Here is a 26512-nt window from a genome sequence, read left to right on the forward strand (position 1 = left end):
GCAGTGAAGGGGCATTGGTCCATTTTAGCTGAAGATTAACCGCTAATATTGATTTCATTGTATCTAGATCACATAGTATTTACCTGTAGAATGAACATTCTGCTACCTTGTTCCATTAACAAACACAAACAGGATTTATAATTTTAGATGACTTTCATTATTCAACTAAACCTTATTGCAGCAAACCAACAAGTAAAACTCAAACAGGGCTTGAAAGGGAAATATTGCTGAGTGAATTAAAAATTGAAGTATAATTAAAATAAGAAAAATAATTTTAGCAATATTGTTTAACTATGAAACTACAATAAATGTGTCACAAATGTCTTTGTTCCTCAGTTTGCAAACACATGAGGAATGACATGGTACTGATGCTTCATTTAGACTGGGTTGTCTAGTTAAGTGTGAACGACCTGCCTTCAGAAAGTGTTTAGTTTTGCTCCTGACAACTACTTATTAATATTAACTTTATAAAAACATATAGATTAACTCAAACTACTAAAGACTAAGCCAAAAGTAAAAAATTAAAGTAAAAATTAAAGTAAATGTTTCTCAATAATGAAAACTAAACTGCAATGAGCAAATCCACCCTGTGAACTAACTGAATTAAACTGAATTGAAAAAAATTGTTATTGCTCTAATTCAAAGCTTAAGTAATGATATGCTTAAAACAAAGAGACATAATTGGAATAGAAAAGAAGACACAAACCCTCACATGATATCTGAAGAGTTTAGGAGTAGTTTTTTTTAAACCTTATGTGATTGGCAGAAGGCTGATCATTACATCCAACAACAGATAAACCCTCCAAGTTCAGTCCACTCTCTAACTGATGTGGTTTAATAACTAAATAAAACTGGGAATTAAACAACACTAGGTGCAGCTGAAAATATTTAACAATATGCAACACATAATTGAGAATGAAATGCTGTGCTTTTTTTTGTGATGCAATGATTTTGCTTGCGCTCATAAACAAGGATTTTGACCAGCAGCTCTTTTGCTGTCCTTGTTGGGACAATGATTAACAAGTAATTGAATTGCCCTATTTGTCCCCCTGACATGCTAAAAGAAGCCCAATAATATACCACGAGGTGTCTCTTTGAGTTAGTTGATGATGAACTGCTAGTTTTAGGGTCTCACCATGGGCCTGTTGTACACAGCAGCTTTCCTCCTGGGAGCCTTGATCTCCACTGGTAAGTGGTACAACTTCTATACGGCATATAAGATGCTTTTTCTTGTCATTTGTTTAGCTTTTTTTTCTTGCATTTAAAAGATAAACAAGGTTTGAGGTCTAAGCCCTTAAATCACAACACAATGACTGACTAGCACTGGTTGCTCTTTCAGATGACAAAGACTAAAAATAAATCCTCATTAGTTAAAACAGGTCTAATCCAAATTAATACAGAATTTGTTTAAATGTAGGTTTTAGAATAAGATCAGGTAGTGGAATGAAGTTTTTTTTTAACAGATTCCTTGTGCAGGAATATTTTTATCTATGTGGGTTTTTTTCTTTGGCTTATTTTGTTTTACATTTAGTTTAAATGGTAATAATGGACACGTTTCAAGTGCTAAATTCTTATAATGCAACAATAACAATAGTAAATATTTTTCTCTCTCTTTTACATTTCATATGCTAGAAATAACTCAGCCAAATAAGAAGCACAGAGCCACATTTTTTCTAACAGTCTTGGGTCTAAACAGGTCATGACAGACCACATCAATTCTGTGTAGTTTAGTTTATAAAGACCTAAAACAGTGTGTAAGTAGTGTGACTTTGTAACCACGTTGGAGCCTGTACACTGGTTCCTTTTAGTCAGATGACGTAAAATGGATTGTTTGGCTACACGATTTCCCGATAAACCCTCTGATCAGCAACCTTGACTGACTGACTGGACAAAACCTGCTTATTGACAAAGAATATATACTCTCTTTTAAAAAGTAACCTTTGGGTACATAACAAAAAGGACAGTTAGTCAAGTTAGACTGCTGTTCAATAATAATATTTTTCACCTGCTGTGTCTTAACTTCTGTGCAAGGTGGCAAAAGAAAAAAAAAATTTATGTAAAAGTAAGTCTGACAGCATTTATATTTTGCTCTTATGAGAACTGCAGGACTTGTAATGAAGCAACAGATGAGAAGTCCAATAGCACTCTTGATGTGGGAGTCTAAAAGTGACTTGCAGTCTGGGTTTTATTTTGATCTACCAAATAAGAATTGTTGAGCTTTCGAGGTGCTGGTTCTGTTCCCTTCCACCCTTAAGTTTCCTTGTGCTATTGCTAATTTCCCAAATTTAGCAGATTTCCTAAAATGTGTTCCAAAGTGTATTGCATTCATTTTTAAGTTAGTTTAATGAGTTAATAGACAAAGATTTAATTTCTGTACACAACCCAGTGATTTTATAAGACTCATCCCAACCACACAACTTCCATTTTTCCTTTTACTCCTTTATACACGTAAGTCGAGCTAACATTTCCATGAGTCCACTGCCTACAGCCTATCACAGTGATAAAGCTTCAATCCCAAAGACCTGACGGAATAATAAATAAATTAACAGGTTTAAAAAAAAATTGTTGTTGTAGATTATTATCATTATTATTATTATAAATAGATCCGAGCTTATACATACATGTATATATATATATATATACGTGTATATATATATATATATATATATACGTATATATATATATATATGTATATAAATATATATATATATGTGCATATTGATTGATTGATTGATTGATCATACTTTATTCATCCCGAGGGAAATTGGGTTAAGGCTGCCAGCCGTGCCAGCGCCGTCTTACCCATCCGACCATACATACATTACACAAACATCACATGGGGAAGACAGGTCAGAGGGGTATAACATGGAAAAGCACCACATGAGGAAAGATAAGGAGAAAAAAATAACTCCCCCCAGACTGAGCTCCAACAGGGAGATCAGTTTGAGAACAGAAAAAAACACCTCTGCACATAGCACATGAAAAAAACTCTAATACACCAAATAAACACATGACAAGCAACAGGGGTGGGTAAAGGGTGAGAGACAGCCAATGTAGACAGTACATCCGGGCCTGCAGCCTATGCGCTGGTCTCCATGATCCACCGTCAGCATTGGAAGGGAATGAGCGTCGAAGGCGTTTGGAGGGGGAGGGGGGATGAGTGTACATCTGCATGTGTATATATGTCTGTGTGCATGTGTGTGTATGTGTTTAGAGTTCAGCTGAGACAGTGTCCTTATATATATATATATATGTATATAGCAGACAAAATTCCTGCATATTGTAAAAAAAACAAAGACAAAACTCACAAATATAAGGAACTTATTGCAAGTGTCACCATGTGTTATAACTGTCACAGCTCTTACTATTGAATTTCTTGAATCATTAAAACAGCACATAAATTTGTCCATATAGTTCCTCAGTAAGGCACGAAAAGTTGGGACGTTACTCATGACAAACATTTGACTTGCAGATGTCCATCTTGGAAGTTTAAGGAAAATTCTAAAATCCTGAAAAGCCACCTGCAGTTTTTTTCATTAGGACTTTACTATAATTACACCACAAATGAGCCATGTGTACAACAGGCTTGAAAAGGTCCACTTTAACATCATCTGTGCACATGTAAAATTTAGGCGGCCTTATATTAGCTTGCATGTCCAACTTACAATGCTGGCGTTTCACGTCATCATCATCATCACAGAGATCACTTTTTAAGTATTTCACTTTACTCCTCATATCCAGTACTTGGTCTGCTAAATAAAAGTTTGGAAAATTTAGCTTTTGATCCTCCTTAGTTGTATAAATCACAATAAAACTCTTTTCAGGGTTAAAAGCAATATCATACTGGGTTCCAAAACTAGCACAAACTCTAAGTAACTGCTGCAAACCAGCACTGTAGGGAAATGACCAAATCATCAGCATTCATTTAACTCAACAGAAAGATCATCGAGATACAAATCGAATATAACCGAATAGATAGATTCTTTTGTTTTATATTTTTTTTAAATGAAATGTAAAGTCAGGTTTTACTCATCTTTGAGCCACACAGCACAGCAAACATTGATAAATGAAGTAACAGTTTTTTTGGATGTGATTGATTGCAGTTGGTGGCAATGTTGTAGAGGGCTACTCCAAAACTGAAGGTGCATGGATTCTCTCACTGAATAAACGAACGTATTCAGTTAACACTGTGGCTGAGTGTGCCACCAAATGTAACACTGAAACATCTTTCACATGCAAGTAAGTTCACATCTCACATTTCATTCTGTGGATCAAAATGCTGCATGTATACACAAACGTTATATGTTTTCCAGTTTCAGTTTCAGCTTGCCATTACCCATAGGGCCACTTTGCATTTTACCCTCCACATCTGCTCCAGTTGCTCCTTTAGCTCCTGGTAGTTTTCTTTCCCTGTGCTCCTTCTTCCTGATGTTGCTGTCCACTGGCATTGCCACATCGATCACAACTGTTCCTCATCATCATCTGTCTTCAGCTGTATTTGTGGATGCCTCATGTTTCAGATTGTGGCTCTGACACTAATCCTGTAGGTCTACCAGCCACTTGGCATTGGGGTTTTGGATGATGGCTTTCTCCTCATCCATAGTTCCCACACGAGCTGCATAATCCCTCTTTGTGGGTTAGCTGGCATAATATCTTTCTATCCATCCATCCATCCATCCATCCATCCATCCATCCATCCATCCATCCATCTTCTTCCGCTTATCCAGGGCCAGGTCGCAGGGGCAGCAGCCTAAGCAGAGAAGCCCAGACCTCTCTCTCCCCAGCCACCTCCTCTAGCTTGTCTGGGGGAACACCAAGGCATTCCCAGGCCGATACACGCTGGAGATATATAATCTCTCTAGCGTGTATTGGGTCTGCCCCGGGGCCTCCTCCCAGTGGGACAAGCCCGGAACACCTCACCCAGGAGGCGCCCAAGAGGCATCCTTGTCAGATGCCCAAACCACCTCAACTGGCTCCTTTCCATGTGGAGGAGCAGCAGCTCTACTCTGAGCCCCTCCCAGATGGCCGAACTTCTCACCCTATCTCTAAGGGAGAGGCCAGCCACCCTTTGAAGGAAGGTCATTTCCGCCGCTTGTATCCTCAATCTCGTTCTTTCGGTTACTACCCACAGCTCGTGACCATAGGTGACCATAGGGTAGGAACGTAGATCGACTGGTAAATTGAGAGCTTCGCTTTTACGCTCAGCTCACTCTTCACCACAACGAACAGATACAGCGTCTGCATCACTGCAGCCAGCAGCACCAATCCATCTGTAGATCTCCGGCTCCCGTCACTCGTGAACTAGACCCCAAGTTACCACCGCTTCACACTCGGCTGCGAACTGTTCCAGTGTGAGCTGGAGGCCATCACCCGATAAAGCCAACAGAACCACATCATCCGCGAAAAGCAGAGATGAGATCCTGAGACCTAAGTGAAAGCCCTCCGCCACTTGGCTGCGCCTAGAAATCCTGTCCATAAAAGCTATGAACAGAATCAGTGACAAAGGGCAGCCCTGGTGGAGCCCATCACTCGGCGGGAACGAGTCTGACTTATTGCCGGCTATGCGAACCAAGATCTTGCTTTCTATTAATACCATATTATCAATCCTTGTCCATGAATGCTTGGTCCCAGTGGCCACCTCAGCACCTAATGTGTAGATAACTTTGATTTGTATAGCACCTTTCAAGAAACCAAACAATACTTTTTTTGTTTTTTTACACAGGTCTTTTATCTATAATGAAAAGGACCAAGAGTGTTGGACAGCAGCGGCAAACTCTAAAACAGATAGTGTCTTTCGCAGAAGCAGCACAGCTTTATATGAAAAAAATGGTAACGATCTTCATTTTTCTCTAGATGAATAATACTAACACTAAAGCCTCTGTTTTCATGTTGTCCTTTCTGTCGGCTACAGTGACTAGTCTTTTCTAGTTTACATGGTTTTTTTCCCAATGTTTGTTGTTGACGTTGTAGTTGATGTTTAGCATATGTGTCATTATGAGTGAGGTACTGTGTCTATACACAACTAACACAACTTAATTTAGTTTCGTAAAACATCAAAGTACTCGGATCAGATAAATTATTTACTATAAGAAATGTGTGATAAACATCAATAAATCAATTTCTTTGCTTTCCTTTGCTTTGCTTTGCGTTGTTTTCTAGCATATCTTCTGGAGTGTGTAAATGGAATAGGAACAGATTACAGAGGAACGAAGTCCAAAACAAACTCAGGAAAGATCTGTCAAAGATGGGACTCAAGCTACCCACACAGGCCAAAGTATGTGTTTGCATTTGCTTTTACATCATCATTTCATATCCTTTTATGTCTTTGTGAACATTTTTCATAATGTTCTTTCTGCGTAAGTTTCACACCGCAGAGCAACCCACGAGCAGATCTGGACTCCAACTTCTGCAGAAACCCTGATGGGGACAGTAATGGACCGTGGTGTTACACCACTGATGCTAACACCCGCTGGGAGCACTGCAACGTACCCAGCTGCTCTGGTAAGATTCATACATCTCTGTCTATTTGTTTTGTTTTATTTCACTAACATACATGTCTAATTGTCCTCTAGCAGCAATTTATCTTTCAATAATCACCATTTGGTTTTTAAATATTTAATGTAGCTAATATGTGAAATATAGACACTACACAATATTCTAAAATACTGATATACGATATGGAAGAACAGTATTTGTCATTCATGCTATGATATTTTAGATACATCAATGTTTTTCCTTCACAGAGGAATGTATAGTCTGCAATGGTGTGAATTACAGAGGAAAAATCTCCACCACTGAAAACGGCTTCACCTGCCAACGCTGGGACTCCCAGAAACCTCACAACCATGGCTACAATCCTAGCACGTAAGACAACATGAGCAAAACTTCAGTGAGCTTGTTGTGGACATTGAAAACATTTTCTGGAAGCTAGGCGAAAGCTTAAATACTTCTGTTTATGCTTTGTTGAGTCTTCCACAAAAGTATCTGGAGGAGAACTACTGCAGAAACCCAGATGGAGATCCCCGACCATGGTGCTTCACCACCAGCCCATCCAAACGATGGGAGTTCTGCTCCATACCACGCTGCAGTAAGTCCTCACGTTTAATGAGGATAAGAATTTCACAATATTGGACATTTTGGAGCACCACTGATGTTTGTCGCCAGATCCCAGAGGTGCTCTATTGTATTGACATTTGGTAGCTGTTGAGGCCATTTGAGCAGTTAAATCATTATTAGGTTTAAGAAACCAGTCTGTAATTATTTGAGCTTTGTAACGTGGTGTGTTATCTTGCTGCAAGCAGCCATGATAAGAAGTGTACACTGTGACCATAAGGAGATAGACATGGTCAGAAACAGTGCTCCTAAGGAGCTTAAAGTTAAAAAAAAATTCTCCAGTTTGATAATCAGTTTGAACTTCAGTAGGTCACACTGACCATATCTGTATGCTTAAATGCATTGAGTTGCTGCCATGTGACTGTCATATAGCATCATTTAAAATCAAGTTTAAAACATGCTTTGCACGATAATAAAGAGAATGTATATGTTTGACATCTTTTTTTTTTTACTTCTCTATACAATCCATCTTGTCTTCTTTTCTCAGCTACTGAACCTCCCACCATCATCCCAGAGGTGGACTGTGTCACGAATCAAGGTTTAGCATACCGAGGAACAATTGCTGTAACTGAGACTGGCAAAACATGCCAGAGCTGGTCAGCTCAGACGCCACAAACACACAACCGAACTCCACAAAACTATCCCTGCAAGTAAGAGCTGAACCTGAAGCCAGTGTAAGCCCTCAGTGATTTAATATGGTGAACAAAATATTAGTGGAACAATTCAATTTGTAGTTTTCATTAATACCATTTAATTCTATAGTGGAATTTCCTGTCTCACATGATATTTGTAGAAAATGCGAGAGAGGAGCACAGTAAGTGAATCAGGAAGTGCAGAGAAATAGAAACAAAGAAGTGAAGGCAGCTATGAAAGAGGATAAAGAGTGGAAAGGCATTTAGTCCAGATATCATACCTATTAAGGTATGGAGAGGCCTAGGGAGAGAGGGCAGCTTAGTTTTTAACCAGATTGTTTAACACAAACAATGGAGAGTAAAAGGATGCCTGAGGAATGGAGAAGTTTACTGGTACTAATTTTTAAGAACAAGGGCGATGGGCAGAGCTGTAGCAGCTATAGTGGCATAAAGTTGATGAGCCATTCCATGAAGCTATGGGAAAGAGCTAGGTTAAGAAGAGAGGTGATGATCAGTCAACAGCAGTATGACTTCATGCTGAGAAAGAGCACTGTGAATGGGACGTTACTGCAGAAAGCATAAGATTGCGTGCTAAGAAGGAACAGTCACCCTGTATATCAAATACTCAACACTGTCTCCAAATTTCTGAAAACAAAGTTAAAAGTTTAAAATTGAAAATTATTTTTTGTATTATTTGTTTCCTTTTCAGTTTAAACAATCCACCATTAACAAGCTGAGTTAGAATGGTTTGAACTGTGGAGTATGACTGAAAAAAAAGAAGAATGTCTTATTCTCTTACTCAATAACCATTTTTTGGGGTTTTGGTTTAAGGACTCTGGTAAAAGTAACTGGCTGCAACTGGAGTCTGTGATCTGACATCACATAAAAACTAAAAATGATCATGCATTTTTGTGTTTTTCTGTGTTTATCTTTCTCAGAGATCTAGACAATAACTACTGTCGCAACCCTGACAATGAAAGGAGGCCCTGGTGCTATACGACTGACCCTGCCACTCGCTGGGAGTACTGCAATGTGACACGGTGTGGGAATGAAGCTGCACCAGGTATAATATTAGTCAACTTATTCCTTCTTTTAAAGTCAGCTTCATCTTCTCAAAATGCAGCCAGGAATTTTCTTCCTTTCTTTACCTTTTGCTGCAGATGATCCAGTGATCCCCCCAGATACGGAAAACTGCTATGAAGGGAATGGTTCCAATTATCGGGGCATAACATCAGAGACCATCAGTGGGAAAAAATGTCAGAGATGGAGCTCCATGACTCCTCACAAACATGACAAAACTCAAGAGGCCTTCCCAAATGCGTAAGGATCAAATACATTTTATACACAGCAGAATTTTATACAGGCAGAAGAGCTTCCTGACATTATTGAGCAACCTACTGCATAATGACAAAGAAATACACAATTTGTATAGAGATTCATTATTATACTTTATTTGCAAAACAAGAGATAAGAGACAAAGCCTTAAAAACTGAATCCACACAAGTATTAACAAGTAGTTACTGTAAACAAAGATATTTACCATCTACAAGATGTAAAATGTTAATAATAACACAATGCAATGGCCTGCAGTTCTCATAAACGTATTCACAATACAACACAAAAAACATGACAACAGCACATTTACATCAGGGAACTGGGGAGGCCAGTTGTTGGACTTTTGGGAAAGGAATGCTGAGGATTCTAGCTACTCACTAGCCCTGGGTCTTCTTTAGCAAATTTTTCATTTCTTGATGCCAATTCCATAGGCACCGATATACCCCGACACCATCAGAAATGGAGGCCTTTGAACTGAGTGCTGATAACAAGCCGGGTGGTCCCTTGTCTGGCCTTGCCTTTTATAAACAGCGATTTCTCCAGATTCTCTAATATTTTGACGATGTTATGTACTATAGATGATGAAATATTGAAAGTCTTCACAATTTTACTCATGAATATTTTGTGACAATTTGTACCACTTACATTTCAATGTTGCTCCTAATAAATTTGAAATGAGTTGTTGATATGATTCATGAAATAGAAAAATCTCTCAGTTTAAATATTCAGTGTGTTTTTTATGTCCTATTACAAATAAAATATTGAGTTTATCTGGATTGGGATTAATATTTGCAAATCATTTTGTTCTGTTTATCTTTAATTTTATAACTAGGGTTATAAATCAACTTATTTAAGAATCATAGACAAAACTGTTCTGAACACCTACCGTGTGGTCACAATTTACAGATGACAAATACTCCTAAAAAAGTAGCAGCTAGAAAGGCTAATATTTGTTCTAAGGATGTTGTTCTTCTTGATTTGTTATATGAGAAATGAGCCAGTAAAGATTTATAGTCCTCCCCAGGTTTGACTCCAGGAGAAAAAAGTACTTTGTTTTGTGGGTTGATGTCCTAATGTTCCAGATCTGCCTTTCAACAGAGACCTCAGAAGAAATTGGTGCAGGAACCCTGATGGGGATCAAGCTCCTTGGTGTTACACTACAGACCCTGCAGTTCGCTGGGAGTACTGCAACTTGGAGAAATGCCCTACAAAACCTTCAGGAACCACTCGTCCTATACAACAGGAGCCCTCCACTAACACCCAGACACCAGCAGAAAGAGGTAAATCAACTTTTTTTTTAAATGCGGATTTGCCAACATTTTGCTTGCTTGTCAGTTTGTTTGTCAGTTCTTTCACTTTCCCTTCCTGCTGCTGTTTTAGACTGCAAGACTGGAAATGGAGAAACATACAGAGGTCCAACTTCTGTTACTGTTCTGGGTGTGACGTGCCAGGCGTGGAGCGCTCAGACCCCTCACCAACACAGCAGCTTCACTCCAGAGACTCACCCCACCAAGGGTCTGGAAGGCAATGTAAGTGTGTGGGTGTTGCAATAAAAACTCTTTGTGGTAAGAACAGAATTTTTTTCTAGCTCCTAACTCCTCTGTCCACTATCAGAGCTGCAGAAACCCAGACGGTGATGTGAATGGACCGTGGTGCTACACTACTGACAGAAACAAGAAATGGGACTACTGCCAGATCTCCGACTGTGGTTTGTATATTCAGTATTTAGTATATTTTATTTGTATTCGCAATAATACTCTATCACCGTGACTCTACAGTAGCTCAGTCACAACTGCAGACTGCAGCAATAACTCTTGTCAAGTCTTTCAGTTTCAACAAAATTTCATTTTGTCCATCCAATTTTCCTATGGCTGACAAGGGTGTAAAGACTTCTCTCTACTAATTATTTCTTCAAAACTTGAAGGAACCTTTGTCTCCTGCCAGTGTTGCGATGAGTAAACAAGCTTGTCTTCAGCCCCAAAGTTGTGGGTTCGATTCCACCTTGGGCACATTTTTTTGGGGGCAGGGATAGCTCAGTAGGTAGAGTGGTCGCCCCATGATCGGAAGGTCGGGGGTCCGAATCCACTGAATGGCTACCCTGAGGTACCCCTGAGCAAGGTACCGTCCCTACACACTGCTCCCCGGCATGCTTGCTTAGCGGCTGCCCACTGCTTCACTGAGTGAATGGGTCAAATGCAGAGAGAGTAATTTCCCCACGGGGATCAATAAAGTATACATTATTATTATTATTATTATTATTATTTTGCTTCACTGGTTTTGTGAGAATTCATGACAAGAAGTCATTACCTTGCAGCTGGACTGGAATGTGGAACACCAGTTGTCAAACCAAAACGCTGTTTTGGTCGTATTGTCGGCGGCTGTGTATCGAAGCCTCACTCATGGCCCTGGCAAATCAGCCTCCGGACCAGGTAAGGATATAACACCAAAAAGAGTTACATTTTAAAAATAATATACATTTCCTGAACAGATATGTAGCGTTATCCAGAAATTTAAATTGTTTTGATAGAAAATATACACAACTTTTTTTTTGTTTTTGCTTTTTACTGAGGTGTTAGGACCGACTAATAATAATAATGAATTATTAGAATAGAACAGCTTTTTATTGTCACTGTTACAAGAACAATGAAGGCAGTTTGGCATTTCTTCATGTGTGTGAAGTACACATTAAAGTCCAGGCTAAAATTAATATATGCATGAACTAGTTTTTCACATCACTCTGAGACAGGATATTTCTAATTTTAGAGATATTTTGGAAATGTAGGAAAGCAGTGCTACATATTTGTTTATTATGTGTGTCAAAAATGACTCCAAGATTCTTCACGGTGTTACTGACGGACAAGGTTATGCAATCTAGATGAAATATGGTGTCTAACCAAACATGGTGTGCCTTACATGATGAATAGCTTAGATTTAGAAGCAGAAAATTAGAGATGATTTATATCAGTTGTCTGATAATTTTCTTTATTTGTCAGTTAAATTTTTACCATTGTTGCCTCTCAATATCTGTATTCTTTAAAGCAAGCTGTTACAGTTCATCTGTACATTTTGAAATAAATATCTGTTTTTCTGCCAGTAACGGAATCCATTTTTGTGGAGGAACACTGATCCATCCTCAGTGGGTCCTGACTGCTACTCACTGCCTTGAGAGGTCAGAAGAGAGCCACCATTAACACCTAAAATCAAATTCTGCAATAACTCAAATCCTAAATAATTAGTGCCTTTGTTTCTACATGTTATACAATATAGGTCAAGCCGCCCTTCAGCCTATAAGGTACTCCTGGGTGTCCACACAGAACTCGCCACTGAGCCATCAAAGCAAGAGATGAGACTTGAGAAAATAGTGAAGGAACCAAATGGAGCAGACATTGCTTTGCTCAAACTAGAGAGGTCAGTATGGGTCTAATCATCCCTGGTCAACTACAAATAGAAATTGTGTTAAAAACTACAGCAAGTGGAAAATTGGATCAATCAAATCCATCCATAAATTTGGTCACTGGACACAACATTTATGATGACAGTCTGTAAGCATAACTGTACAGACAGGATAGTTCAAGATTATTTTGTGATTAAATGTCATAATGTGGCATGTGCAATATCTCAGTCTTTCCTTGTTCTGTGCAATATTTTTGTGTCAGTCGAATTACCATCACCATCGTAAATCACCATAGCCCCTCCACCCTTATTCATTTATTATATTATATAACTGTCCTTGTATACAGCCCCACGATGTTTCTGTTTCAATGTTTCTACACATACACCATGTATATAGTTTACTCACATACACACACAAATATATACATAGATATTGCTTTTTCTTCTTTGTATATTGTTTTCTTTACTTTTGCTCCTTTGTGGTCCTGAACCCAATAATCGCTGTGACATAAGCGCCAAATCACACCAATTCTCTTAAGGTGGTTTATATTATAATGTAATAAACCTGTAACAATACAGGGAAAACCCTGACAGTTAGATGAACCCCTATAAGTAAGCACTGGGCTACAATAGGCAGGAAAAACTCCCTTTTAAAACAACTGCGCACGGCCACGCCGGCTGGGGTAATGGGGTTGAGACATACTGTTGGCCAGAGTCATATACTGTATTAGATTATATTATATTGTCCAAGTGGAGATTCTGATTTGGAATGGGAACTGTGAGTCTCTGCATCTTCCCCTTCATCTTCATACTGTGGAGATATCCCACCACTGGCTGCTTTATTTTTTGGATTTGCACAGAGTTTGTGCAATTTTGTATTTAGGACCACATTTCCAATTGCCCATACACCTGGAAGTTCAGGTGCTTGAAAAGCCTTCCCAATGTAAACTTCAAAGCTGTGTTGAATGCCATCTAATATTGTTGTGACTTAGGAGATGCCAAATCTTGTCTCACCGCCCATATCCCCTGTGGCCTGGCAGCTGTTGTCACTGAAATAGAGAAAATATTTAATGGCCTCTCACCACGCAAGAGGCATCACATCAGAGGCGCTGATGGCAACGAAAAGAAAAACTGGATTTCTAAGCATGCAAAATTTTTAAAACTTCATCAAATCTAGCAAAACACTGTCTACATGTTCTTACACTCACATGTGTTTTTAACTTACACTTTATGTCATTTTAAATATTATTACTAGAGCAAACACCTTCTTACGTACACCATTTGGTCCTAATACTTTGTGTCAGAAAAGGATGCTCAAATCATGCTTCATAGTGGCCCCCGTATCTTATTGGACTGAAATTTGATGCTTCTCCAAACACTCTAATTGGGTGGCATCATTTAAATTCACATGCATGAATTATATATATATTTATATATATTGTGTTTGTGTGTGTGTTTTCAGACCTGCGCTAATAAACGAAAAAGTACAGCCTGCTTGTCTGCCAGAAAAGGACTACATAGTTCCCAGTGGAACAGAGTGTTATGTTACTGGATGGGGAGAGACTCAAGGTAGGTCACATATATGTGTGCTCTTGTCTTTATTTGTGAGAATTGTCTGAATTCCCAATCAAATTGTCTGTGTTGTTGTTATATGTCCCGTTAAATATTGACACCCTCTCAACATATTCCCTATTGAAAAATCGAGGATGAGCTGCTTTTCATTTTGTTTTTTAAAGTAAGGTGTTAATTGCACATTAATTTGAAACAGTAATCTGCAGAGTCTATATAGGTTTAAGTTCTTTTTTGTTTTCTTTGTGATTTAGGATTTTGGAGTGCCACAGGTGCAACATGAAAATAAATAAATACATAAATACAATGCAAAGTGTCTGCTTTTGGTGTTTAAACCAATTCTGGTCACAGGTTTTTGCTTTCTAACTCACAATGCATTATAGATAAGAAACTCATTTACAAGCTTTAGAAATTCAACACACAGCTGATTAATATGAAAAACAATCGGGCTCTTTTTTGTAAAAATCCTCCGCAAGACGTAATGAAAGCTTTTCACCACAATGTGGCACTGTTTTACCAGAAAGCCTTAGCATATTTATTTAGCCCAACCAGCACTTTAATCTTCTGATTGAAATTATTTTGTACTCTTACCTTACAGGACAACTTATAAACAATACGTCTATGTCTAGTTTTAAAAATAAGTCTGTGATCTTTTAACTATACCCCACATAATTATTATGTACAAATGTTGAGTAAACTCTGGCTTGAATGATGCTGATACTGTATGTCGCTTTTGAAACACAATGCACAGTTGCCTTGGACATAATATTGTAGCTGTTTAATCATTTATAGAATGTTTTCAACTTTGTTTAAAAAAAGTAGTGTTTTTTAAGACAAAAAGTAAATTTAAGGAGACATAAAGACCAGTGCAATAGAGCCAACATATAAAAAGTTGATAATAGCATTCATTTTTATGCAAACAACAGCCACTGTAAATGGTTTAGAACATGTCTTATCATAATGACGAAGAGGATAACTGCCGAGAGTTGTGTCTGCAGGTACGGGAGGTGACGGCACCCTTAAGGAAACTGGTTTCCCTGTGATTGAGAATAGGGTCTGCAATCGCCCAGCATACCTGAACGGCAGAGTCAAAGATCATGAGATGTGTGCTGGAAATATCGAGGGTGGAACAGACAGCTGCCAGGTACAATGTTTTTAATATGTTTACAGTAGAACAGTTCACCATACATGAGAAAGAATTCATAATGTTCCAGTACTTTGGATGTAGAAGTTCTTTCAACAATCAACTATTAAACTAACACCAAGTTAAAAGCTGTTCTAAAATATTAGAAAATTGCAGACTGATAAATTAAAGCCACCAAAATCAAATAATTTTAAAGCAAATATTCAAACCAGGAAAAATTTGATTTTACAAACATGTTAAAGTTTTTTTGAGTCCTCTGTTATCACACACACAGAAAAATTAATCTAATCAACATTAGACAGATGTTTGAACTTCTTTTATCTGTTATGCAGCTACATTTTCCGTATTCACTGTGAAATATTTAGATATTTATCCGTGATTCATGATTAAACACCACATTAAAGGCCTAGATCTTAGGTTTCGCCTCAGTAGATTTAAATCGAGATAGAATGAACTGTGATACCTGTTGGTTTTTTTAGTAACTGTAATCCTGACTCAACTTTTCTGTGATTGAATTAAACCTCCACTTATATGTAGCATTGATTAAACATGGAAAAAGTGACCCAATATTAAAATCAATATTAACACGAGTGTGTTTTGTGGCACGTTATCAGTGCCACAAAACATCATGTTAACGTCATAATTTTTTGCTTCTAACGTCATGTTATCAGTGATCATTTAGTTCTGGGGTGTCAAACATAAGGCACGGGGGCCAGAATAGCCCTGGCGAAGACTCAAATCCAACCCACTGTTTAACTGTAGAAAGTGTGGAGTGTATCAATTCTGAACTTTTAACTGTAATTTAATAAGCTTAACAGCTTTTCCTATTTATAAAGACTGCTCACCCCCATTGCCATTCATAGTACACCAACATAATTTACTAACAGACTAACAGAAACAAGTAAATAAGAGGAAAGTTCCTGTTTTTGAGTCTAGAGTAAGTTCTGTAATTTTACTAATTTCTTATTTTGTTCATTATTTTTTTTATTGTTTTACTGGTCTGGCCCACCTAAAAGGTAAAATGAGTTTGATTTGCATGACATCGTCATATAACTTAAATATGATTAGAACAGCGGTTTCTGTCTTCATTTTGATGTTCTGATAAAGTCAAATATGTTAAATTCATCTTACTATCATGCTTTTTTAATCATATATATATTGGCGACCACCAATAGATGTGCTCTTTCCAATTCCTTAATTAGTCTTCTGTCGATATTTTTTTAAAAACAGCCACTGGCCAAACAATTCCTCCGTTTCTTTTGCCAGCAGTTAACCTCAACACCATCAAAACAGTAAAATATATATTTTCTACATGTGTTTTCTCCTTGTAGGGTGACAGCGGTGGTCCTCTGGTGTGTTATGCGCAAAACAGGTTTGTCGTGCAGGGTGTCACATCCTGGGGTCTGGGCTGTGCCAATGCCATGAAACCTGGCGTCTACGCCCGAGTGTCTAAGTTTGTGGACTGGATCGATAGAACCATCAAAACCAACTAAACTGCAATGTGGTTATTGAGGATGTCTTAACATATATACACTGTTTTGCTCTGACATTACAAGCACTGCTGTCTGATGTGGATACACTATAAGCAGTGCATGTTACTGGTTTAAAAAAAATGAATGAACAAGGAATGAATTTTGGAAAAACAATACTTAAATGAAACAAGGAAATCATACAAATATTAAAAACCTACTTCCTTGTGTTTGGGTGAAATAAAATGTAATCATTCAGTAGTCTTTTCCCTGTTGTTCGTCTGATCTTCAGACTTCAGAAGATTCTTCATTTGATGATTCTCTTCTTGGCTCTGCTTTTTCCTAAGAGAAAGAAAACATTATGACACTACACTCACAGATAATGCATAGTAAATGTCTACTGAGATAAGTTTCCTTATCAGTTTGTAGAAACTATGAAACTTTAGTACAGATTGAATTTGAATTTTACTTCTGTTTTACAAAAAGCAGTGATGAAAAACAAATGCTAATTGTAATGCCTTTAAAAAGTAATATGAACTCAGAGGAAGGATTATGTTACTCATTAACATAAGTTATACACAGTGCTCTTCATATGGACCTCAGGACTAATACTTTAGATGTACCCAGTAAACAGGATTCTGAATGTGTGTTGACTTAAAAAACTGGAACATTTTACCAATTAGGGAACTCAATATCATCAATGGTTTCAGGGAGAGGTACTCCTTTGGTTTCAGGAAGTAATAGCACCAAACCTCCAGCTATGATTGCCACAGCTCCTGTACCAAAACAAGATGCAGATAATGTCAGTGTAATTGCAAAATTATTTTAATTATTTCCTAGAAAAAAAAGCTAAAGATTTTTCAATTTCAGATATATTGTCCTGTTTTTCAAATTTAGTGTGTCATAATCATACGTGGGCTACTAAAACAAAAATATCTATTTCTGCCTCATATTGTTGGATATTAAAAACAAAATAAACAGTCAAAAAGCTTTTAATATCTTTGTAATAAATAAAATATTGAATGAACAAACAATTATCACTTTTCAAAACACTCATGAGCTCCTACAAAAGCATTTAAGGAACTGGTATCTGTATAAAACATTTTTCTGAGCGTTTTAGTTAAACATTAGCTAAAAATATTACATTGAATGCATTACTGAGAATTATTCACTCCAAAGAATAGTCCATAGGCAGTTAGTAACATTGTATTATAGTGTGTGGGTGGCTCACACTCTGGACAATGGGCACTATAAAATGAACTGAAACTTGTAATTTGTAATTTAACAGATTACTTCCGGTGAATAACCATGAAAACCAAACAGGGTGTTTTCTATATAAAAACACCATAAAGATACAATCATAAATTTAACATAATTCCTCAAATGTGAATTGTTTATTTATAAGAGAAAGCTGTTAAATTCTAGTTTACTGCTTCAGGGATTATCCTGAAGTTGTGGTTGTAAAAATAATAACTAAATTTGGGTGACAAAAAAAGCACCATTCACAGTTACCATTACTCAAACCTGCAAGGCAAGAACATTATTTTATAACTGATGTCATTCAACAACACTGAGCGCCAAAATATTTTTTGCAATTTCTTGTAGTTTTACATAAATAAAAATTCACTTTAAGTGATGAAGGGGTTTTACAGCAGCAGTAGACTTTTTTAGTTTTCAACATTTTTAAGGACAAATAAAGCAAATCAAAATGTAGTGATGCTTCATTACTACTATATTACTACTTACTACTGTATTATATGAATAGTATTACTACTTTGTGAAATTATATCTGATCCATTCATTTTTCGTTGTTAGGATCTGTTATTAACAGTACATTATTAACATTTACTGGATGTTTTTGAAACAGTGAATCCATTGACTTGATTTGTTACCTTTAAAAACCCAGTTACTAGTTTTATAACATTTTTTATGGTTGCTTTATATTTTTATTATATTAAATACAGATTGAATATATAATATGTTATTAATTACAATTAACAAAACTAGTTTTCTGCAATTTTAAGCCTAACTATTACATTACATGCATGTTTGAATATATTATTAGGTAACTGTATTGCTTTTATCCATGTAAATGTGTTTTATATAACATAAAAATTCTACAGAAGAAATTCTATATTCTATATACCTCATACTTTCATATTTTCTAAAAATCTTATTTTTTAAAATTTTTAACAGTATTTTTCTGGCAACCCATCTGCAAAGTCATATTATGCTTTTAGGGTTTTTGCTTGTTTGTTTTTGTTTTGGGGAGAGGGATGTTTTTTGTTGTTGTTCTTCTTCTTAATTCTTTTACAAGAAAAAAAATTAAAATAACAAAAAGCTGAATCTTAATCTAAAATGGGAAAACTCAAGAGATGAAATGATCAGACTAAAGCCGCTTGTTCAGCTGCGTCTGTACCCCTTAATTCTAGTGGCATCTATGTGATTTGGTGAGAGTAAACACCTTTAAAGCAAATGTGAAAACAGACATTTCTTTAACATTAGTTCAACTATGTACAAAAAATACAGAATATTGGAGGGTGTATTTTGTTTGTAGATTCATCCTTTTCCGACATATAGTTGGAAAAGAGCACAATCCTTAACATTTCTTTAAGTGTAATCTTCGTAAGAATTCAGCCTGAGAAGATATAAATATGAGGTTTTGCACCTTTCATCTGGTATTTAACCTTTTTTTCATATACATGCTTATTGGTAAACATTATAAACCCACCAAAGATGATGAGTGGCAGTTCCAGCCAGATAGCAGCCAGTCTGTACAGCAGGAATGAGGACACAATGCCTCCAACATCACACAGAGTAGAACAAACAGACACTGCCAGGTTCCTGTATTCAGTCAAAATGATGGAGAGTTGAAAGCTGCATAAACACAATTTCCTGGTTATAACTTCAGCAGGTTATTATTAGGTTCCTCACCTGACAAATGTGGGGTAGAGCTCTGTGTTAACAAACACCACCATCTCAAAGGCCATGGTGATCCCCAACCGACCAACACAGGCAACCGCTGTCTTTAACCAGAACAAGCCTGAGATACACACAGGAAGTCAATAACCAATGGGTAACAGGGTGGTGACCATGTCTGTGTTTTGTGTACAGTCTATGCATAAAACTCACTGTCAGGAATGAAAGCAGCTATTAAGCAAGAAGCTCCAGCTACGATATTGGCAGTGGCGAATGGGAGACGCCGGCCAATCCGTTCAATGGTGAAGAGGATGAGGAAGGCGGCAGGAAATTCCACCAGGCCAGAAATGAGAAAGTCAATGTAGACGTTTCCTCCTGCTATCCCCAAGCGCATGACGAGGCCTTGATAAACCACAGCACTGGTGAACCTGTGAACAACAAACACAAAGGTTCAGCATCTCCTGCATGTAGGCAAAAAACCTGTGTGATTTCAGGCGAGTCTCACCAGTTGAACATGAGGATGAAGGTGTGTTTTCTCATTTTTGGAGTTCTGATTAGGTCCAGCAAAGAGGCAGAGGTAGACTCACCTTCACCATCAGTCAGTGACTGGGAAAGAAAAACATGGAAAAGTGAGATTAAAGCAGGATTAAAAAGTGTCATAAACATGGTAGAAATAAGGAGTTAATATGATAGGTCTTAATGTTTCCTGTTAGTGGAAATGAAATGTTAGAGAATAACTTTGGTCATTTTCTTTATCTTTGTCAACAAATTCCATTAAATACTAAAAGCAGCAGTAAACTGATAAACTTATTGGGTGAATATATTGTTCCTTTAGTCATTGCTATCCATAAACTCTTAAATTGTCCTGTAAGTGAACTATTTAATCGGCTTACCTCAGTATTCTTGGAGAGTGTCCTGTGGTTCTCTTTGGCCATGGCTTCAGTGATCTTCAAAGCTTTGGAGGAACGGTTCTGAGAGATGAGCCACCTCGGAGACTCTGGGATAAACCTAAGAGGAGAAGAAAAAGTGTCTAAGGGTGCAAGTCTATAGATAAAAGTGAAAAAACTGAAAAGATTTATACATTATTTAGGTGATGAGGATTTTTTTTTAAATCCCTGGAAAGTGACTATGTTAAATATGCCAGGTTAAAATGGTTATTATTATGGAACGAGTAATTAAACTATAGCAGGAGAGGAAGAAGTAGTACATCTCTGTCCACCCTGCAGATTTCCATAACCTTACTTTTTGCTTTACTATTTAAAGGCCAGAGTGCTTCCTGCATCAGCACAGAACAAAAACAGCGACATGCATCATATATAAACCATAGCCCCAAAGATAATGAGCAGTTTATGTTTTCCTTTTATTATAAAAAAATCTATTTTGATCAAAAGGGAAGCACCGGCGTATGCTAGATGTGCTGTAAGTCTTGTTTCCTGATCCAAACCGACATACCATTTTGTTAGGAAGACCTGCATATATGCCTATTTGTGCAATTATCCAAACAGCTTGCAGTAGTGCACAAAATCTTTGATTAGTATCCAGATGTGTGTGCTAGAACAGCCAAAAACAAAAACCTAAGGTAACAGTTGGTGTAGGCTCACCAAATCTGTTCTGATGAATCTCTGCAGATGTTGTGTCAAAATTTTGAGTCAACAGCATGAATCCACTAATCTAACAAGTTATAGTGTAACAATGTGCTTTGTTGGCACAATTTGGTCCTCTTGAGTCACTTATGGTTTAAATGCCACAAACAATCTTAGTACTGAGAAATGTGCATATAGCCACTAAAGAAACATCCATTATAGTAGGTCATTCCATCTCAAGTCATCAAAGTTTTAGAACATTTTCTGGTCGGCCACCTTTAGTTTGCCTGAAAGTTTTAATTTAAGTTTAAAATTGGGACATAGATCATTCCTATTAAATCTTAGAAAATTCCTTGTGAAATAAAAAAAAAATCCCATGCACTAGTGATGAGCAAACACTGAAATGTTCAAACCAAGTGTGCCATAGTTGTACCAGGTGTTCAAATAATCTGATACGCATCTCTACAGAGACACCTACTGGTCACTTTGCTACTCCCACAACACTATTGATAACACTATGATTGCCTCAGAGATCAGGTGATCAGCATGCTGACCACTGGAATATTTATATATGCATATATATGAAAATGATGCACTGTCATAAATGCAAGTTATGATCGCAGGCCCAAAAAAGTTTTTGTGTAAATAATGTGGTCTGCTATTGTTGTTTGACAGTGTCATCATGTAAAGATGAATTGTCAAACAACATTGTGAGTTTTTTTTTTCTTTTGCTGTTTGTTTGTTTTTTACCAGTAATAGCACACGAAGAGGATGTAGGGTACACTGAAGGTGACCTGGAGCCAGCGCCAGTCCGTGATAAAGTAGGCAAGCAAAGGAAGGATAAGGAGACCCACACTGAAGAACATCTGGTACAAGATACCCACTGTTCTCCTGTACTTCACACCAACAATCTCTGTGACTGACAAGGGGACAGAAATGGTATTAAAAGTAAGACAATTTAAAATAAATAAAACAATATTCCATGCAAAAATAACACAAATAAGTACATACGTTCCACAAATTTAAGCAAGTTCTTTCATTAATTACTCCCCCCCCCCCAAAAAAAAGCAGTCATGTCATTTCTACACAGTTAGTTATGAAGATGCCTCAGAGCAAATCACTTTCAGAAAACATGGACATGATTACGCAGCACATATGAGGTCATCCAGCCTCCTTTGACACTGAAGCCAAGGATGGTCCTGAACACAAGGATGGAGATGTAGTTTGGTGCTGCAGCCACTGCGATCCCTGCTACTACGTTCAAAATGTTGGACACCAAGAAACTGATCTGCCTGCCAAACCTGTGGAGTGAAATGGAAAATACATCAGGTGGGGATTTGTTGACTGAATATTACTTTTGAAAATAATATATTCACACCAGGACACATTGGAGCCACAAGTTTATTGGATGTTTCCCACTGCTCCATCAGGCAGTTTTTGGGAGGCCTGCATGAGTGTGCCTATTCCTACCACACAAACATGCCTTCGTGTGTATCATGGGTGTTACAGTTATATTTTTATATAAAACACAGTTGTCATTACACATGTTACTGTGGCCAGCACAGAAAACTTGATGGTTGTTGGAGCCCCACCTGTCAGCAAAGTAGCCAAAAGCGAAACTGCCGACCAGGAAGCCCACATTGAGAGTGGACTGGAACATGTCCACCAACCATCCATCTGAACACACCAAATTGAACTGAAAAAAGGAACAAAGACATTTTTACATTTCTATATGAAAACCTCCAATTTCACCTACATACAGAGAAATTTTAGGGAATTATCTCAAATTTAAAGCAACTTTGTTAAGATTATGTAAATTGTCTTCTCACCTCTGTGACGAAGGATTTCCTGCCTTCATACTGATACTCCCAGCTTTCCTGAAAGACAAAAAAAGTAAACATGTAATCCAATAAGGAGGATTTAAACACTCGACTCAAAGCTTTTCAGTTGTGTTTTTCAGTCATTTGTCTTCCCCAATGGAAACACAGGCTACAATTTACAAGGTTTAAATAAACCAGTATCACTTTTCAACTCTGTAAACTGTAAGGGTTCACACTTTTAGAGGCCTTGAAAATCTGTGTACACCCTGCTTACAACACAGTTTTTTCTTTCTTTCCTTTTTATTGTTGATTCTTACTGAATGTATGGACAAGCAAAATTGTTTTGCTCTTAATAACTTATCTACCCACTTATGGTGGCCCTAGCAGGCCAAACAGACTGCAACTTAAGAAAACACCAGCAATAAGAAAAATGCAGCAAAAGCACACAAAACACAACGGAAATAGGAAAAACAAAAACGGAAATAGGAAAAAAGAAAACAAATAGAAAAAACAACAAGTGTTTCTGGGGAGACAATAACCCGACGGACCAGTTGTAGGAACCAAAATATGCTAAGAGTTGCGCTGGGAGACAATTAAAAGAAGTGGAGGATCTATCGGTTTTGTGAGGAAAGAAAAGATGAGAGGTAAGTGTGTTAGCCTAACTATTAGCCTAAAAATCTGTCATCAGTATTATATGAATCATGAGATTAAAACACACTTACCTAGCATGTGTTGGTTCCTGCAACTGGTCCCTCGGGTTATTTTCTCCCCAGAAACACTTCCCTTGTGCTTTTGGAAATCTGTTTTTTCCTATTTCCATTGTCGTTGTTCCTATTTCTGTTTTCTTTTTTCCTATTTCCATTGTGTTTTTTGTGCTTTTGCAGCATTTTTCTTATTGCTGGTGTTTTCTTACGTTGCAGTCCGTTTGGCCTCTCAGGGCCACCGTACCCACAATTAAACATTGCAAAGTAGGTGCTACTGAGTAACAAGAAGTAAAAGATATGAAGATTAACAGAAAGCTAGAGGTATTCATTGTTACTCATAGTGGAGCCAGCCTCAAGTTTCCATTAGAGGAACTTCAATATTTGGCACTTTGTTTTCTTCATGGGTGACTTTTCTTCAGTCACCAGTGGCTGTGGCTGAAAACTAAAAGAAGTGCACTGGGGGTAACATTGATTATTTTAATGCAGTGCTCAGGGAGGCATGTGGTCTCTGATTCATTCTGTAGAAGGAAAGCAATGAGTCCTAACATCCAGCCAGTCTCATAAGTAAAAAAAAGTATAAACTATCTTCAGCCACAAGGGGTTTTACAACAGATGGTCTGTCCCCCACAGAGCCTTATTATCAACATCGTGGAGTCTGTGTGGGACTGATAACATCAAAAGCGACTGAGAGAGCCTAAATACACATAACAGCTCTGTGAAGTTCTCTAACATGTTGGAACAATTTACCAACCAAAAGCTGTACCTTAAACACTTTATCTTGTGTGAAATTAGTTAATGGCTATTTTATTTTGTTTTGGGTTTTTTTTGGTCTTTGCATAATGTCACTGATGAACAAAAACATATTTTTTAAAAAAAAAAAAAAGTTTTCTTTTTGTGCCTACTACCTATAAACAGCACTGAAATATTATTTAATGCACAGGACTGACATTAAACTAAAACATCACCCATTTTCTATATAAACAATACAGGAAACTATATGAAAACTATACATAAACACTATGAAAAACAGTCATGTAGGAACTGACCTTGCATGGTGTAAGTGGGACTCCACTCAGGTTCAGTTCCTGTGTGTCACAGGTCAGCTCTGTGGCATTCCAGTCCACCTCATACTGCTCGCAGGTGCTGTGCTGCACCAGTCCAGAGTTGTTGACGAGAGGCACCGTCAGCCTGCGACTGTCTGTCAGGTTCCAGCCGCATGCATGCCTCCTCTCCACCACTGCTGGGTCCCGACACCAATGATCAGGGGTGAAACCCTGGAATACGATGCCGACGTATACCCCTGCAAAGGGCAACGACAAGAAGCAGAGCATGGCAAAGATTCGCCTCTGACAGCGGCCAAATGACCCGGCCTCTTCCAAGAGGTCGTCAAAGGTCATCATTACTGTCGCAAAGTTTAAGAGATCAAGTCAAATCTTGTTCTGTTCAGCAAACCATGGATCAGTGCGAACTATCAGAGTCCCTTCAGGGGTGCTGAGACCTCGTGTGCTGAGACCTCGTGTGCCTCACACCGGTCGATCCACAAGTCCAAAAGGGCCAGATGAAACACAGCTGGGTAACAGCGTGTTACTGTTTAATAGAGTCAAACACAAGAAGGCAGCGGGATTATGCAATCATTAAATGGATTTCTTCTTAAGGAACGCTTGAATGGTCCCGCCTTAGCTTCATTATTTATACGCGATCATGGCATCACAGGACACAGATGGTCAGTTGTCTTTTATTTTTCTACGAAGATGGTGTGACATTTATTAACCACACAATAAAAACTACTGTGTTTGAATCACTCTGCCTTGATCCACTGTATTCCTGGAATTTGTAAAAAAATGAAAAAAAATAAAATGGTGTTAAATGAACCACCGCATATTTATTTTCATGTATTAACCAAAATAGAAGAAGTTCATAGAATTTAGAGAATAATTAACATAATTAAAAGAAGATGTCCAAATGAGAGAAATCTCTGTCTGGCCTTCTTCACCTTGGAGCAGCTGCTCTGTGCTCCACTCTGTGTTTAGGACTAGGGAGCGTGGATAAAATACACAGACATGTTTGTGGATATTGCTGTAAGTGCATTTATTGACTTCAAGGCACTTGAACCCCAAAGTTTAACCTTCACAAGTAAGTGCCAAACCCTAACACCAATGTAAAATGAATTCTATCTCACATTATAAAACTAATCCTTCAAAGAGAAACATTTAAAAGACAGCCAAAATATTCTAACTTCTAAAAAATGACACCTGAAAAACTCTCTTTAAATATTTTCTTTTTTCTATAATTGTTGCATCTTTGTAGTGTGCAGTGGTATATTATCCAAACTTGACATTGTAACAAACCCATCCTCACCATCATTTTCACCTGTCTATGTAGTGATTTTGATCAAAACCACCTTGGAAAGGTCTTAATAATAATAAAGGTTATGAGCATTTTCTTGTCAGAGTCCTTCAGAAAAACCAGGCTTCAGTTGTACATTTTATGTCCTTAAAAATAACTCAAGTTACGTTCTTTAATTTTATGTTTGTTGGGTTGTTATTGTGCAGTGATCTGTCAGTGCATATATATTAAGCAACTTCTCATCTATGTAAAGATATTTTCATTGTAAGCGGCAGCGTCTGCTATTCCTGCACAACAGTAGAAAGAAACAATGACACACAGTTGATTGTTGACTTTTATGATACAATTAGACTAAATCTGGAAGCTGCGTGGAGAACCGTGACTTCACTGAAATGTCATAATTATTATGAGGGCTTTCATAGGATGTGTTTTTCTGTTGTGCTGAACTTAGTTTAACCTTCCTGAGGTAGCATTAGGACCATCAT

At 37.6% G+C, this 26512-nt stretch overlaps 2 protein-coding genes across 2 annotated transcripts; one reads left to right on the plus strand and one right to left on the minus strand.

Moving 5' to 3' along the window:
- The first annotated feature begins 1029 nt into the window (after positions 1 to 1029).
- LOC100702671 (plasminogen) lies at positions 1030 to 16913 on the plus strand. Its single transcript, XM_005461498.3, has 19 exons — positions 1030 to 1188; positions 4104 to 4239; positions 5723 to 5829; positions 6160 to 6274; positions 6362 to 6501; positions 6744 to 6864; positions 6969 to 7087; positions 7601 to 7763; positions 8684 to 8808; positions 8906 to 9065; positions 10179 to 10360; positions 10461 to 10609; positions 10695 to 10788; positions 11395 to 11509; positions 12175 to 12249; positions 12348 to 12488; positions 13936 to 14042; positions 15041 to 15186; positions 16518 to 16913. The coding sequence occupies exons 1-19, from the start codon at positions 1137 to 1139 to the stop codon at positions 16677 to 16679; spliced, it is 2409 nt and encodes an 802-aa protein (XP_005461555.1). The 5' UTR covers positions 1030 to 1136; the 3' UTR covers positions 16680 to 16913.
- Positions 16682 to 25304, minus strand: LOC100699429 (solute carrier family 22 member 2). Its single transcript, XM_003456697.5, has 12 exons — positions 24728 to 25304; positions 22987 to 23034; positions 22750 to 22853; positions 22304 to 22458; positions 21908 to 22076; positions 20468 to 20582; positions 20080 to 20180; positions 19788 to 20002; positions 19590 to 19698; positions 19387 to 19499; positions 17332 to 17431; positions 16682 to 16997 (listed from the first exon to the last, which is right to left on the minus strand). Exons 1-12 carry the CDS (start codon positions 25079 to 25081, stop codon positions 16907 to 16909), a joined length of 1674 nt encoding a protein of 557 aa, XP_003456745.1. The 5' UTR covers positions 25082 to 25304; the 3' UTR covers positions 16682 to 16906.
- Between the last annotated feature and the right edge of the window lie 1208 nt (positions 25305 to 26512).

This window comes from Oreochromis niloticus, linkage group LG15, assembly GCF_001858045.2.
Source record: "Oreochromis niloticus isolate F11D_XX linkage group LG15, O_niloticus_UMD_NMBU, whole genome shotgun sequence".
Classification (NCBI taxonomy): domain Eukaryota; kingdom Metazoa; phylum Chordata; class Actinopteri; order Cichliformes; family Cichlidae; genus Oreochromis; species Oreochromis niloticus.